This window comes from Erithacus rubecula (assembly GCF_903797595.1).
Source record: "Erithacus rubecula genome assembly, contig: SUPER_Z_unloc_2, whole genome shotgun sequence".
NCBI lineage: Eukaryota > Metazoa > Chordata > Aves > Passeriformes > Muscicapidae > Erithacus > Erithacus rubecula.
Window position 1 is genome coordinate 14007554 of NW_027635860.1, and position 14627 is coordinate 14022180.

General features: G+C 36.9%; 2 protein-coding genes across 6 annotated transcripts in view; both read right to left on the reverse strand.

The window, feature by feature from the left end:
• Positions 1–14627, reverse strand: part of REEP5 (receptor accessory protein 5) — a 235022-nt gene that overhangs the window by 112303 nt on the left and 108092 nt on the right. The window lies entirely within an intron of this gene.
• MCC (MCC regulator of WNT signaling pathway) overlaps positions 1–14627 on the reverse strand; it is a 181151-nt gene that overhangs the window by 58556 nt on the left and 107968 nt on the right. For all 5 annotated transcript variants that reach the window (XM_079331242.1, XM_079331243.1, XM_079331245.1 and 2 more), the window contains 2 exons: positions 8536–8649; positions 1762–1904 (listed from right to left, as the gene is read on the reverse strand). In XM_079331242.1, coding sequence (XP_079187368.1) covers positions 1762–1904; positions 8536–8649 — 257 coding nt within the window. The remainder of the gene's footprint in view (positions 1–1761; positions 1905–8535; positions 8650–14627) is intronic.

The window sequence follows — 14627 nt, forward strand, 5'->3', positions numbered from 1 at the left end:
CAGTTGGCTTTACAAACCCTGTGGAATCCCTTCAGTCTCCATTTTCAGGAGGAATATTACTCTTCTGTTCCCCAGACACCAAATTATTTGCCTGCCAAAGAAAATAACCTATTTCCATCACTAAAGGAAACAAAAAGAGCCACTAATTTAACAGTTCTTTTTCTTACTAATAAAACAAACAAACAAAGAAACAGATGAGACATTCCAGCCGTCTGAGCAAAACAAGCTCTCATATGATATGAATTAATCTGTAGGGGCATGACAGTGTGGCACCTGTTGTAGCAGTATTGTTCTGATGTCTTTAAAGGCCAGAACCCCCCGAAAGGGACAGAAAAACCTCATTTTTCATGAGAACTAACATGTACATCCCATCAGGACTGGTTCTTACACCTCATACTCCTGTGCATGCTGCAGCTGACTCATTTATGAACATGGTTAAATATTAAGAGTATCCACCTGATTCCAGTAGTTCAAAATTGAACACTACTTGGCATTTACTTTGTCACAAGGATTCCAAACACATAATTTTTATAAATTCTACGTAATATTTTTCTTAAATGTCATGGAGTTTTTCTGTCACTCAAGGAAAAAAAAAAAAATGCAGCTCTCGTTCTTTCTCAGATTTTGCTTTTCAACTAGTCTTTCCAAAGGAAAAACAGAAAGCTTGTCTGCAGAGGTATCAAGCATAAATAAAGAAGGAAGTCATGGGGATTTTTTTCAGAAAACTATTACCAGCATAAAAAATACCTGAAAAATCTCACCATGACCACTGCTAGCTATGGTTATCTCACAGGCAACAGTATTTATGTTCTTAAATAACATGAACATGTGATTCTAACACTGCTTTTGCAGTGGTAAATACATATGTGATGATATTCCCTCTTATTTATGGTACGCCAAGCACTCTTCATTTGCATACTAATAGTTTAATGAGAGATTAAGTGAGTAGTTGTAACAACATTGCCTTGATCTTGCAGAAGTATTTACGCAGAAGAAGAAATGAAGCAATTACAAAAAAAAAAGTGCAGCTAACAGGTAAAGGAAAAATGAAAATTGACTATGTGGCTAGAGCACCACATCAACATTACCCACAGATGCATAAAATATAACTTCATGTCTTCTAGAAAATCTCCATATACTGGCATATAGCTGCATCCTCACTAGATAAACTAAAAACGAGTGAGGAAAAATATTTCCATGTAGTCAAATGCAAAGTTTATCTTAACACAGTAACAACCTAGTGTAATACTGTAATTACCTAGAGTAATACAGCAAGCTTTGGTGCTGCAGAGTCAGGCAACAACATTATTTGTGCAATTGTATTTTGTCAAAAAAATTCAGCACAAGAAGAGGCAAAAATGACGGAAATCTATCTGAATCATGTCTCTCCTGCAAATGATTTTTATTAGGTCTACAGGAGGCCACAAAATAAAGTTTAAAGCAGAGGTTCAAGTTGAGTGTATTCACCTTCCTTTACACACCATTGCTATCACTTAAGTGGCACCCTGACACATTACAGAAAGAAATATTTAGATGTCATGGTGTATGTTTTGCAGTGCTTGTTAGGTTTTGCAAAGTGTGGCATTGCCAGAGAGAAGGTAGAACTTCCTGGGTGCTTGGGATGAACCCTGCAGAACACACACCTTAATTATGGGCAGCTATTCAGTACCCGTCATGACAAGCCTGAAAATTGTCATCATGTTAGAGTATAACTCACACCATGTCTTGCACTGACCCAGAATTCCCAGGAAGCTGCTGTACCTTATGGTTGCTCCCTGCAGCCGGTCGATTTTCTTGTTGAGCTCGGCAATGATGCTGTGCAGCTCCGTGATCCGCTCCTCGTAGCGCAGCGTGGTTTGCTCCTGCACATCCTCATGCTCTCTCATCAGGTGGGACTGCTCACACTGCAGCAGAGAAGCAAGTAAACACGAAGGGTGTTAAGGACAACTTCAGGGAGACTGGGCACAAGTGTACAGTGCACAACACTGTGCCTTTCCTACTCATCAAAACAACAGTGACTTAGCAAGAGAAAAGGACAGATGCAAAACACTGACATGCAGGTAGGCAGTTACAATATTTGAGGAACTGCAAGACTATGCAGTGTACTTTTACTTTTGTTTTGTTCCTAAAGACAAGCTGCCATTTCTGCTTGGAAAAAATCCCACTATTTGCAACTCAAAATAGCTATAAATACATCATCTTTGAATCCTAGGATCTCCCTGATGTGTTCTGAATTAGAACAATTACCTTTTAGGTAACATAACATATTTTTATTATGTTTGTACTATCCAGTAAAATGCTTATGATTTGAACAATTAAAGAGCTACGTGATTGCTTGTTTTTTATATGTATCATAAAATCCTCCTTTTTGCTTCCCACAGTATTTTAAATGTAGCCTCTCTGACTTGACTTACTCTTCAGGCCAGCACACACTCTATTTCAATTACAGCAACCACTACAAACCACTGCAATTACAAGCCAGCACTGCATGCTGATTGAAGCTTTGCTTGGTAGTAGTTGGCAAGAGCTTAATTTGTAAAATTTTGCTTCTGACCCCCTTCTGTCAAGCCTCCTTTCAATCACACAATGCTGAGAACTACACTGTCAAAAAAGAAGACTCACAAGCTATTAAATAGTATAAAACCCACAGTCTTTAATTGAAGAGCTGTAAAACCCTAGCAATTCTAAGGGCCAAAATTGATAATAATATTGGAGATCCTTCAAAACTGCTGAATCAAACTGGTTTTTTTTTCAAATCAAATAAACACTCTATATAAGCTAACTCACGAAACCCTTTGTACTATAAATAATAATAATATACCCAAAGTAGTTGGTGTACCAGAATTTCCATCATTTGCTCCCATTTTTTTGGCCACTTACATTTACAGCTTGAGAACATAATCTACCTAAAAACCTGCTTGAAAATTAAAATTTACAATAAGCTTCAATAATACTTTTATTTTGAACTTTAAATAAATTTATTCCACAATTTGTAGCTTTCATGAATATGCACAATTAAAAGTAGCCCAGACATCAGAGTACCCTTCCTCAAGACTACAAAATAATTTCTAACTTCAGATGTAATAAAAATCACTTTCACCTACAATAAGAAAAACAGATCATATCATCACACTGCAAAGGAGATGGAAGGAACACATTTCACAAGACTGATAATGTTCACCTGACTTATGAAATTTCATGTTGACAACTGATATGGCTGTGCATGTATGTACATTATCATGACTATTCATTGTAGGATCATTCTCCAACTTATTTCTCACATTTCTACATTTTAACATTGTATACTACCGAAGAACTACCATGGTTTTCAAGTGCAGAAATGACACAGAGAAATCACAAACGCTTTAGAGCAGATTTAGGGGCAATAAAGAGTTGCTTCTTAAGCCTTTCTAAATTTGAATTTTCTCTGACACACATATATGTCCACAAATGCTACCTCAGCATTATCCAGAACAATCTGTTATGCATTTTTTTCAAAAACACTGATGGTTTTATTACCTTTTAAACCAAAGGGATGTTTCAGATAGAGAGTATAATAATTGTTTCCAGACAATAAATATAACCCCTATCACAACAATTTTTGTCTTTCTAAGCTACACACTGAAAAGCAGAATTTGTTTATCTTGACTGAAGATATATGGACTTTTCCTAATGGGTCTCAGCCACATTACGACATAATTTCTGTTTTCTCTAGTCATTTCTCAGTCACCATTTTTCAGGATAACATCATTCAGTGACAGATATACTTCGTGAACAGCCAGCAGAGTGGCAATATACGACAATAGCTTCACATTTGATTTTTTAAAAGAGGTCTTGAATTATCTTAGGTAAAAGCAACTAGAAAAGGCTGAAAGGAAATCTCTGTAAAAGATATGCCATGATGCTAAGGACTGCTCTGTCTTGGAGGTGGGGAACAGAATTACATCACCTAAGATCTGGTCAGCTCAAGTGAAAATGGCAAAAGCATCCAAGCAACAGAAACATGGTTCAGTATGAATCCCAAAATGCAGCAGTGGAAAATTCTTGGTTATTCAGGATTCCTCTTTACTATGGAATATTAATCTGAAAATTCAGAAAGGAAAATAAACAAATGCTTGTTTTTCTACCCACTACTGAAGTTTTTCTCTGGGATACTGTGGCTGTTCACCACACTCCTTAGTTTCTTCATGCTTTGAGTCTCAGAATGGCAATCTGCCACCAGTCTCTACTTCTTTCCAAGGTGTACACTTTCAGCTCTTACTATTTATTTGCATGTCAGTCACACAATAAAATACCTTATACCCTTTTCATCATCTCTCTTCCAGCTCTTAAGAGCTCCAGTCTCAAGCCCCTTAAGAGGTCTAATTCTCTGAGAAAGCAAACACAGGGACAACCTACTGAGAGGCTGCAAAAGATAAGCAATTAATTGCTGAGGTCAGGAGAGAAGTTTCTAGCACGGTTGTCAATATAAGCTGAGAACTCTTGGTTGTTTTTTGGTACAGATTAAAAATTAACAATAGTTAGAATCACCATAGTTTGACCTCTTGATGCTGGGAACCAACAGTAAGAAGTGTATGAGGGAGAAGGATGGTAAGAGAGAATATTTTAATTCAAGTTTATTGTCTGAACAAATGATTCTATTGCCTATTAATGTAGACAAACTCCTAGTGAAAGAAATGCTAACAATGTGTTAAATTATGTTCAGCTTTGTATTACATTTGCAGTGTTCAATCAGAAGACAAAAAGAAAAGAATTACTAGCAGCATTGCTCATTGAGAGATGCCCCAGTGCCCCAGGCCCTGCAGAGACAAAACACTGGCTGTGGTGTTGTTCACCAAGAATACAAGTCATCACCTGAACAAGCCACAGTCATAAACCTGTCTAACAGGATTACAGAACTAAAAATCTTTTATCAACTAATATAGTATTTTAATTTGAGAGGAGTGGCAGATTTAAAAGTGGCAATCCATTAATCTAAATTTAAGTATAAAAACAAGTCTATAGTGCTGAATTCTCAATCATAAAAGCATGCACGGTCAGAATTAATTGTTCTGTGGTATGTATACTTAATGTGGAAGATGAATACAAGCACACAGAATTAATCCATGTCAGATAAGGACATCACATAACAGAACAAGTCATTTCAATGTTCATCTGAACATCATGCATTTCTATTTCACGTTTTCTGTTAAATGAGAAACTGCAGCCTTCCTGCGAATTTCACATGTTCTTACATGTCTACAGAGAATGTTGCTTCTGTTCTTATATATCTACAGAATGTTGGTTTTATTCTTATATTGAAACTGTGCTGCTCCTCCCTATATTCTGAATAATCAAGAGGATAGCAAAGAATTATCACTGCACTAATGAGACTTACTGCCGTGACACAGAATCCAGAAGAATACAGTACATTCCTAGTCTAGAGTTATTACAAAAATCCAAAATAACAATGACTAAGCACAAAGAGTGAGAGAGCAGGATAACCTTGTGAAAGGAGATGAAATGATAAGAAAAATATAGTAAGTGAATTATCTATTCTTCTTGTACTTGCTGAAACATTTAGCATGTTATTAAATCCCATGCTCAATCACAGAATTGCAGAACTCAATGTCACAGGATGTTGGAAATGCCAAGAATGTAGATGGATTAGAAAGAAGATTATATAAATCCATGGAGATAGGACTATAGAGGACTATGAAATGTGATGTGGCCTCCTGTTCACAGATGTTGGAAGAAAGGCAGGGGATATGAAGGAGAACAATTCTCTGTGTACATTTCTTATCCTCTCCCTTTGGACTCCCACTTTATCACAATCAAAGCCAGGATATTGTGCTACACAGAGCCAGTAGAAAGCACTACAATTCTCATAACCACAGAAAGATTTTTAGAAGAAGACATTAGTTGTGGTTGACCAGTGTTTTACAGCATATTTCATTCAAGAGATCATTTTATTGCCAAACTGTGCACTGATAAAAACACAGAGACAAAGAGATCCGCTGAGCTGCTGAAATAAAAGAAGCGTGTAGAGAAATGCAGTATCTGATCTCCTAAAGCTGCAGATTTGGAAGTGAGTATGCTACAACATTCTCTGATCAATTACATCACTTCACTAAATCCTAAGCCCAGGCTGTCCAACTAGCTTTTTTCAACATTTGTCATCTATCACTTGATTACCAAATTACCTCCACCCTGCAAATCACTATCCTTCCTTCCAAATGCCTCACATGAAATACCTTTGGAAAGGTATTACCAAAAATGTGTTTTAAGAGCTATTTGTTCTAGAGAGCATTTATCATGACAGCTAAAATGAAACTTGTGCTGCCTCTGTAAGTGCAATCCAGATGCAGAATAGGATTTAATACTGACCCACTAGCATCTGAGTATGGTCATGCAAAACCTCAAACACCCCCTATTTAGTTTATGCTTTCTGAACCTCTGATTCACATTAGACAGAAGCTGTAGAGAAAAGAATAATGAATGAATCTCTGTGGAGTGGAAAGAAAAGTTTTAAAAATTATGTTAAGTGGCACAGATACTTGGAATTCATGAAGTTAGAGAAAAAAGACAAGGTGCAGTGGTTTTACCAGTGTATGTCTCAGTACTTAAACATTACCAACACATTGAATATACGAGTTATGTTTGTTTATTGATTTGAATTCCTTAAGAAAGATTTGTATTTTATTTAATACATACTAAATTCTATCTTCTTGAGGGCTTTAGAAAAAAATAAACACCCAAGAGATAAATCATTAAACCTTTATATAAAGCTGTTCATTAAAATCACTTTTAAAATCTGAAATCTAGCTATCAGCCTGCTTTTCAGATACTCCAGTTGTGGTCTCCTCACAGGTCAAGAGGCAGTGATCACTACACTTGTATCTATGTTTCTTAATATCAAGTGAAAACTCCCAGCACTAGAAACTGAGCACTATGTACACACACATAATTGGTAACCCACAAAGAAAACACCAAACAATCTTGTGCTAACAGAGCACATTTTAATTGGTATTAAGGACTGATCCTCAATCCCAGTTGCCATCAGTGTGTATTCGGTACTGTATTGGAGCACCTGCAAAGCATTCTTCACTGGCTGAGAGATACTATATGTATTTTTAAATAAAGACCCAGAAATAAAAATGAAACACTAACAAAAACCTGTGGTTAGCACCAGACCCACCAGAGTTACAAATAACAACAATAAAGTCAGCACAATCATGCAGAATAATGTGGATCATCTGAATACAGTGAATCCATCTGAGAGTTTAATGACTGTCAAATGCAGCCTCATAGCAAATTGTAAGCCAGAAAGAGGACTCTATCCCAAGGATATCCAAAGAATGCTATAGAAATTAGAAAAGGCTCTCAGGATTATAGCTGATAAACCATGTTAACTCCCAGCACGGCTCTGGCTCACATATCCAGGGGAATAAAAACATGAAAGTGATTTTATCTGGATGTTACATTGATGGTTTGCAATAACAGTATCACTTACAAGCTCATAAATCTTAAAGGCAGCTGAAAAAAACATTAGGGAAGGCAGGCAAATGCCAAAATAAGGGAAGAATGAAATAAAAGCCTGAAAATTGAGACTGCTAAACACTCCTATATTTGGCTTGAATTTAAGTAACACAGATGAAAGGTCTCATCAAAATGCACTAAATACAGAAAACTTTAAATCTGCAAAATCACAGAATGGCTAAGGATGAAGGGACCACTGCAACTTACTAACTCAGGGCTCCCTCACCCAACCCAAGACCAAGGTCCAGGTGCCTTGAATACTTTCAAAGTTGTAGATTTTACAACATCTCTGAGCAACAACTAAGGTGCCATACTTTACAGGACAAAATACTTTGATTGTCTGTATCCAAGTATTTTCAACTAGTTTTGAAATGTTCACTTCTTATAAAAGGTATTTGATAAAATGGCAGAAGAGAAAATATGTAAAAATAATAAATAAATAAATAAATAAAATACAGAATAGAAAAATATTGAAAAAAAGAAGTTCAATTTTCCTTGCTGCATTTGCCTGTATGTAAGAGTTATGAAAGCATCAGAGTTACAACCTTATTCTTATTTAACTCCTTGGCTTTCCATTAGCTGTATTTTCACAATTCCACAATTCTAACTGGCTTACTGGAAGCTAGACCACAATTTCTCACATAACATCAAACCACTGAAAATTGGCAATAACTTCTGATAAGTGCTAATTTGTGCTGTTTTTAAATGTGACCCAGGAGTGCAAGGCTCTGCAACCAGTTACCTAATTCAGTAAGAGCAAGCTGTAATTCTTATATTCTGCAATAATTCAAAGTACTTGTTGCTTATACTGACTTCAAACCAAAATGTATATGATTAATGTTCAGGGGTTTTTTTTAGAAGAATGTCTTCAACACATAAAAGATATAACCCATGGCAACTATGTGTCTTGCAGTCTCAAGATTCTTTTGACTTGTGACATTGTTCAGTATTCACTCTCCGAGGAACAAGACTGCACAAAACCAAGGACCATCTTCATAATCCTGAACTATACCTCACCTGTGCTTTTGCCAATTTCTTTTCCAACAGGTCACGCTCCTTTTCTGTTTGTTGTAGACGCTTATTAAGCTCCACGATATCTCCCTTTAATGAAGCCAGGGCTGCTAAATGAAGCTGGAAGATAAAGAGGAAAGAAACAAATTAACCAATTCACAAGCCATTTAGCACTAGAGAAGAGATAATATTATACAGCAGCTATAGTAATGCTGTATTTCTGTAGTAGTTAGTAGGAACTTCAGTAGAACAAAGTCTAAAAGAAATCCACATACAACTAACAATTTAACTACTAATTTTACATGGAATTTTTATTTCTGGGAAGCACACACATTCCTTCACTATATGCTTTATGAGGATAAACACAATGAGGAATAATGCAGCTAGAAATGTGTAGATTAGTTCTAACACTAGTTCATTAAGACATAGCCTGAGTTGCACTATGAAACCTTATATTAAACGTTAACTAAGATTTGCATTATAGAATGAGGTGTAGCACGTTTTGATGCCTTTAGATATGTGGAGGTTATCAGTTTGGTGAAAGTGGATAGCTTGATGCAAAGGATTTGGTTTTGTTATGAAACTAATGCTTACTCCACTTTGAGCTAATCTTCTGCAGTTGTTGTTCTCAGCCTCATGCTAGTGAGTTTCAGTGATTCTTATCTACTAACCCACACATGAAGAACCTGAACTATTTTTCTTTCTACAGCAGATGCTTTTGATGAAAGATACTGTCTACACTTAGCCGATAGCATGTGGAAACATATATCAGGCTAGGATAGCTCACAACATTGAAATTAGGTTAGCTACATAACTCAGAAACCAAGAACAGTTCTCAAAAGAATTGTTCCCACTCTGTTCTTGTCCTTAAATATCCCATTAATCATTTCATTAAAGCTATCAGCCAGAATTCAACACTAAGTATTGACAATTCCAGCTGTAAAGTCCAGGAGGAGACCTAATCACTAGCCCTGAAGACTTTCTTCACAATAGTAAAAAGCAGCTTCAAGTTATACTGCATATGAAAACAGAAGTGACCTTTCACACCAGATCAAGCAACATAGCAAACACTGCTCTGCTGCCAAGATTCAGGCTGAAATACAAACATGCTTCCAATCCTCCACCCACTTTCAGTCTCTCAGTCTGATATTCTATTGGGCAGGTCACCTAAAAGTAATTTTTCTTGTTTAATTTACATTGAATCAGCTAATGAGTCCTATTTTGATATAAATTCTACCTTTTATAACACTGGAAGCCAGCAAAACAGCCATAGCTGTTTTCCCATACTGATGTGTTAAAGCAGCTGCCTGCCAGCAGATTGGCTTCTCAGAGATCAGATCATTTGGCAACTGCTTCTACACATACAGTATTCTCATTGTTAATGAAAAAATTCTGCCTTCAAGACATGAAAGAAATTTTTTAAAAGATAACTGGATGTGAATTCGGCCTTTTTAAATGCTGTGTAGCTAGTTATTCACTTTTGAGTTCAATCGACAGGGTTTTTATTGCATCAGCTACAAAAATACCTTACATACACGAGTTATTTGTTTCAGTACAAATATATACATGCACAATTTATGTTATAGGACATTTAAGATTCTCAAGTTAGCTTCATTTTTCATGTAAAAACCCAGTAACTCAGGCTTGCTATGGGCATATCCTACACAGTAGTAAAGTATGTACATTGAAACCTCTTAATAAACCCATAAACATCCTGAATACCTTTAATTACTTTTGACTTTCAGAAAAGGCCTCCTTCCTACCACAGGAAACTGTGCACTGTGTGGAGAAAAAAGAACCAGACCAATTGTACCAATCTGTTCATAACTTGCTTCCAATTTTCAGGAAAGATGGCGAATTTTGAAGCCACTGTTTCATCTTATTCCCACGACAGAGGAGAATTGTTGCAATGAAGCTCACAAATTTGTTCATCAGAATGTGCATCCTTCATCACAGCTTTCAAATAGTATATGAAAAACATCTACAATTCTCCAAATTGCATCAGCTGTGGTTTTAATTAAATACAAGACTAATAATGCCCATACATATGGCCTTGTAATATAAAAGGGCACCATTAATTTGAAAATGTCAATAAAAAGCAACTTGTTCTCTGAACAGTGGAACTAACAAGGCGGACTTCCAATAGATTTGTCTTTGTCCTCTTCACCCTCTGCAGTCAGCTCAGCTGTTCTTCATGCTCCTTAGCACACTGCAAACTGGGTAAGAAACAACATGAACTGTGCCTGGTTTCACAGCAACCCTGCTGCCTGGTCTGGCACACTCTGTCAAACGTGGTACCCAATATGCGAGTTACATCCATCTCCAATATAGCATCTCTCTTCTCCAAGTAACTGAAGGATGGCTTTATTAATGATGATGAAAGCTTGTTGCATCTTTTTACCATCCAAAATTACCCTTTCATTAATAGGACTGTTTTTTAGTTTCCAAGTGCTAATCAGGTAATAAATTTTAAAAAGAGAACTTCACTGAAGGGCAGATTAAGCAAAGAGAAGCTGTCATAAAAGAGGAGGGCTGCTTGTGGTACTCTAGTTGGATGTTCAAGTGATGCCTCCAGCTACTACTGCAATACATAAGGTTAACACATCCAGTATAACCACGTATTAATGGCAGAGTCAAGCTCTCCTCTCCAATTCATTAAAAACATGTTACATAATCATTGCTGCACTTTCCCTTAAGGTGTGAGTGTTCCCACAGACCATGCTTCCCCACGTTCTTGTTTATCACAAGGCAGGTGGAAACTGGAACATGATCTCTGGATGCTACTGTAACTCAAAGGAAAACATCAGAGCAAAGAGCTACAGTCCATGCTGAAGTATTCTGGGTGAGCAAAAAATAAAGTTCGTGTTCAGAAGTCAAGTATAATAACCAAATCATTAAAGACTCCATTAAAAAATCTCAAAAGTAAGTCAACCACAACTGTGAGTCTGTGGAACCACTACAAAATTGTGACAACTGACAAAATGAGAACATGGGTAGCCACACGGCATACTGTTTTTTTTCTCTCCTCAGCAAACAATGGCAGATAAGGCAGAGTCACTAATATTAACATTGATACCATACATTTATAGTTCAAAGTGGCATGCCTCTTAATGACTCGAGATTATGATACATATAAAAAACTTATCACTGTGCAAAATTAATACAGATAGAACAAAGATTTCTGCTAGTACAAGACAAAGGTCTGAACCTTTAGGCAACAGACTGCACAGACTACCACATACAGAGAAAACAGTCAACTGACAAAGCTTGTGCTGTTCATAAACTTTATACTGATGCAATACATGTATTTGAATTCCATCAAGAGAAAAGCCACTGCTGTGATGCTGAGGCACCCAAACTGTCCAACAGGACACACAGGATCAACATGTGAGAACAAAGGTAAGAAGGGTCAGACTAGCCAACCAATTTGCTTCTCTACCATCATCCAAGAAAGTAAGAAAATACATTAGATGCAAAGTATAAATATAAAATTAATTGCTATCTTAACTAAGAAGCTACAATTTTCTTGAGCTTTTATTCAGTGACAACAGGTTGCTTACTGAAACATACAGAAACTTACTGAAACATATACTGAAACCACATGGTATAACAAATGTTATCCTGTCATGTTCTAATATATAAAATATACAATAACAATTATTTATTATTATTATTATTATTAGATATTATTAATATAAAAAAACAAACTGCACAGTATGTCTTTGTTAAAATGCAAACCAGCATGCAGCTATGTTTTGAAAGGTACTATAATTATAAAAACAAGTTTAGGAAAAGCAACTTCCTGACCTCTGATCAAGCTTCCTTTATGAATGCAGTTTCTTCCTCATTATCCACCTGCTTCTACAAGCATTTCACACAATACTGCAGGCATGATATGTAATGCCTATTTTGTACTGTGCTTTGAAGACTGCTTTTGGTGCTGTGAAATATTTTCTCCAGGAATTAGGAACATTTGTGGGCAGCCGGATTTCTGAAGAATTTTGTGGGAAACAAATACAGAAGTGGATGGGATAGCAAGATGAACTGAATGCCAAGGAAGCAGATAACTACTGTACTATTGCCCACACTGCTAGCAGTGTTCTGAGGCCAAGAACAAATCAAGAGAATAACACAAAGGACAATCAAAGAGGGTGCTGAAAAAATGATAAGGTTAAAGCCCTGAAAAGCACTAAAATTACTATTATGCTCAGGACTTTTCTCAGCCATTGTGAAATGTTGATCCTCACCACTAAAACTGACACACATTTTTTGTTCCCTCAGCCTGGAACCAGACTAATTAAACCATATTGCTAAAACCTGTTGTACTGATTGTACATGTGTGCTATTTTCAACAGAGAAATTACAAAAAGGACCTATGCACATAATTCTCTGTGAAACTGAAGTACCAATCTTACCTTTTTTCCTCTTATTTCCTGTACTCCTCAGCTACAGTACTGCTGCACACCAGTTTGGGAACCGATGTTGAGAAAGGTAACCTCTGACATAACCAGGAAGCCATAAAATCATACCAAATTATAGACCAATACAAAGCAGCCAAACACCAAAAGGATCACAGATGGGCCAGGGTGATGTGACCATGAAGCTCAGGAAGAATGTGGCTGGGTGGGACTGAACACAGCTGTTGCAAAAAAAGCTGACTTGATCTCAACACCAAAAGGACCTGAGGGTTGGTTTTGATTTAGATAAACAACCATCAACAGCTGAAAAAATCAGCTGGTGTGTATTTCTCCCCAAGCTCATTAAGAGTGTGAATGTCTCCCTGAGTCAGCCAGGCCAGTGTGGAGTGTTATACATGGCTCAGCCCAAAATAAAAACTACAAAACATAATCAACTGACAGAACTTCAAAGCGACTAAGGAGTCTGAGCCAGTTTCAATTCACATATTTACTCCTGGCAAGGCCAGGAATGTCCAGGGTGGTGGGAGTGATTACATTAGAGAGAGGCTAGGAACCACACTGTTGCTGTGATCGAGCTGTGCACTGCAATTGCTCTCCTCTGCTGTGTTCGACTTGTATCTGTGTTCTCACTGTGTTTAATGTGATGATGCTAAACAGAAAACCCATGTACCATCAACTATCTTCAAATTAAAAAACCTGGTATTAAACACCACACCTTCCACATGTAGACTGTCTAAAAGAACTTGGTCAGAGTACTAGACTCTGACATTTTCTCTTTATTTCTGGCATTTTGCATAGTTTAGTGCAAATAATCCACAACACGGACATTTTCTGTCTTGCAACTACTTATTTTAACAATGGGCAGTATACATAAAAACATCTGATTAAATACTAAGAATGTTGCCTCTTCTAACTTGCAAATTCTTTTGTTATCAAATTACACTAGACATTATGCTGAATTTGAAAACCTGAGATGCTTCCTAACATGAGAGATGGTAGGTGTAGAGGACAACACAGAAAATAAAACTCCAGAACTCTAGCTAACAGCACAGAACGGGCAAAACAGCAAATGTCTATCCACTGTATCTTCTGACACCTTTCTTGTTCAAGGGAAAGAGGGATTGCAGTCAAGGAATGAAAAGGTTGGTAATGTAAGTTCATAGTGAAAAACACATCTGAAGACAAAATAATAAAACCTTCAGTAATCTCAGGGCTGTGGCTGTGCAGTGACTGCTAACTTTCATAAACGGCAATACAGAACAATATGAGGGCTGGTCTGGGGAAAGCACAGACGACTGGCACTCACTTGCTGAGGTGAATGAGAACCTTTCATGCTAAGGCATGGTAGATATACTGAAGACATGTGAACCAAGTACAGAGAAAGAACTACACTGAACAGTAAGCGTGAAAGAAATCACAGCACTGCTTCACACAACCAGGAAAAAATCCAAACAAAATGAAACAGAAGTCAAGGCAAAGCTTAAAAATCGGTCTTAGAGAGAAGTTAACAGATATTAAACTCATGTTTCAGACATTTGTTGTAGATAAAACTCCAAGGTGCTGTCAGGTTTACATTTTATCAGGACCACAGATCAGCATTACTTGCAAAAAACACTTCCTTGAAGTGATTCTATATAAATGCACAGCTACTTTCAACCATTTTTCTTCTCTGTCCTACAC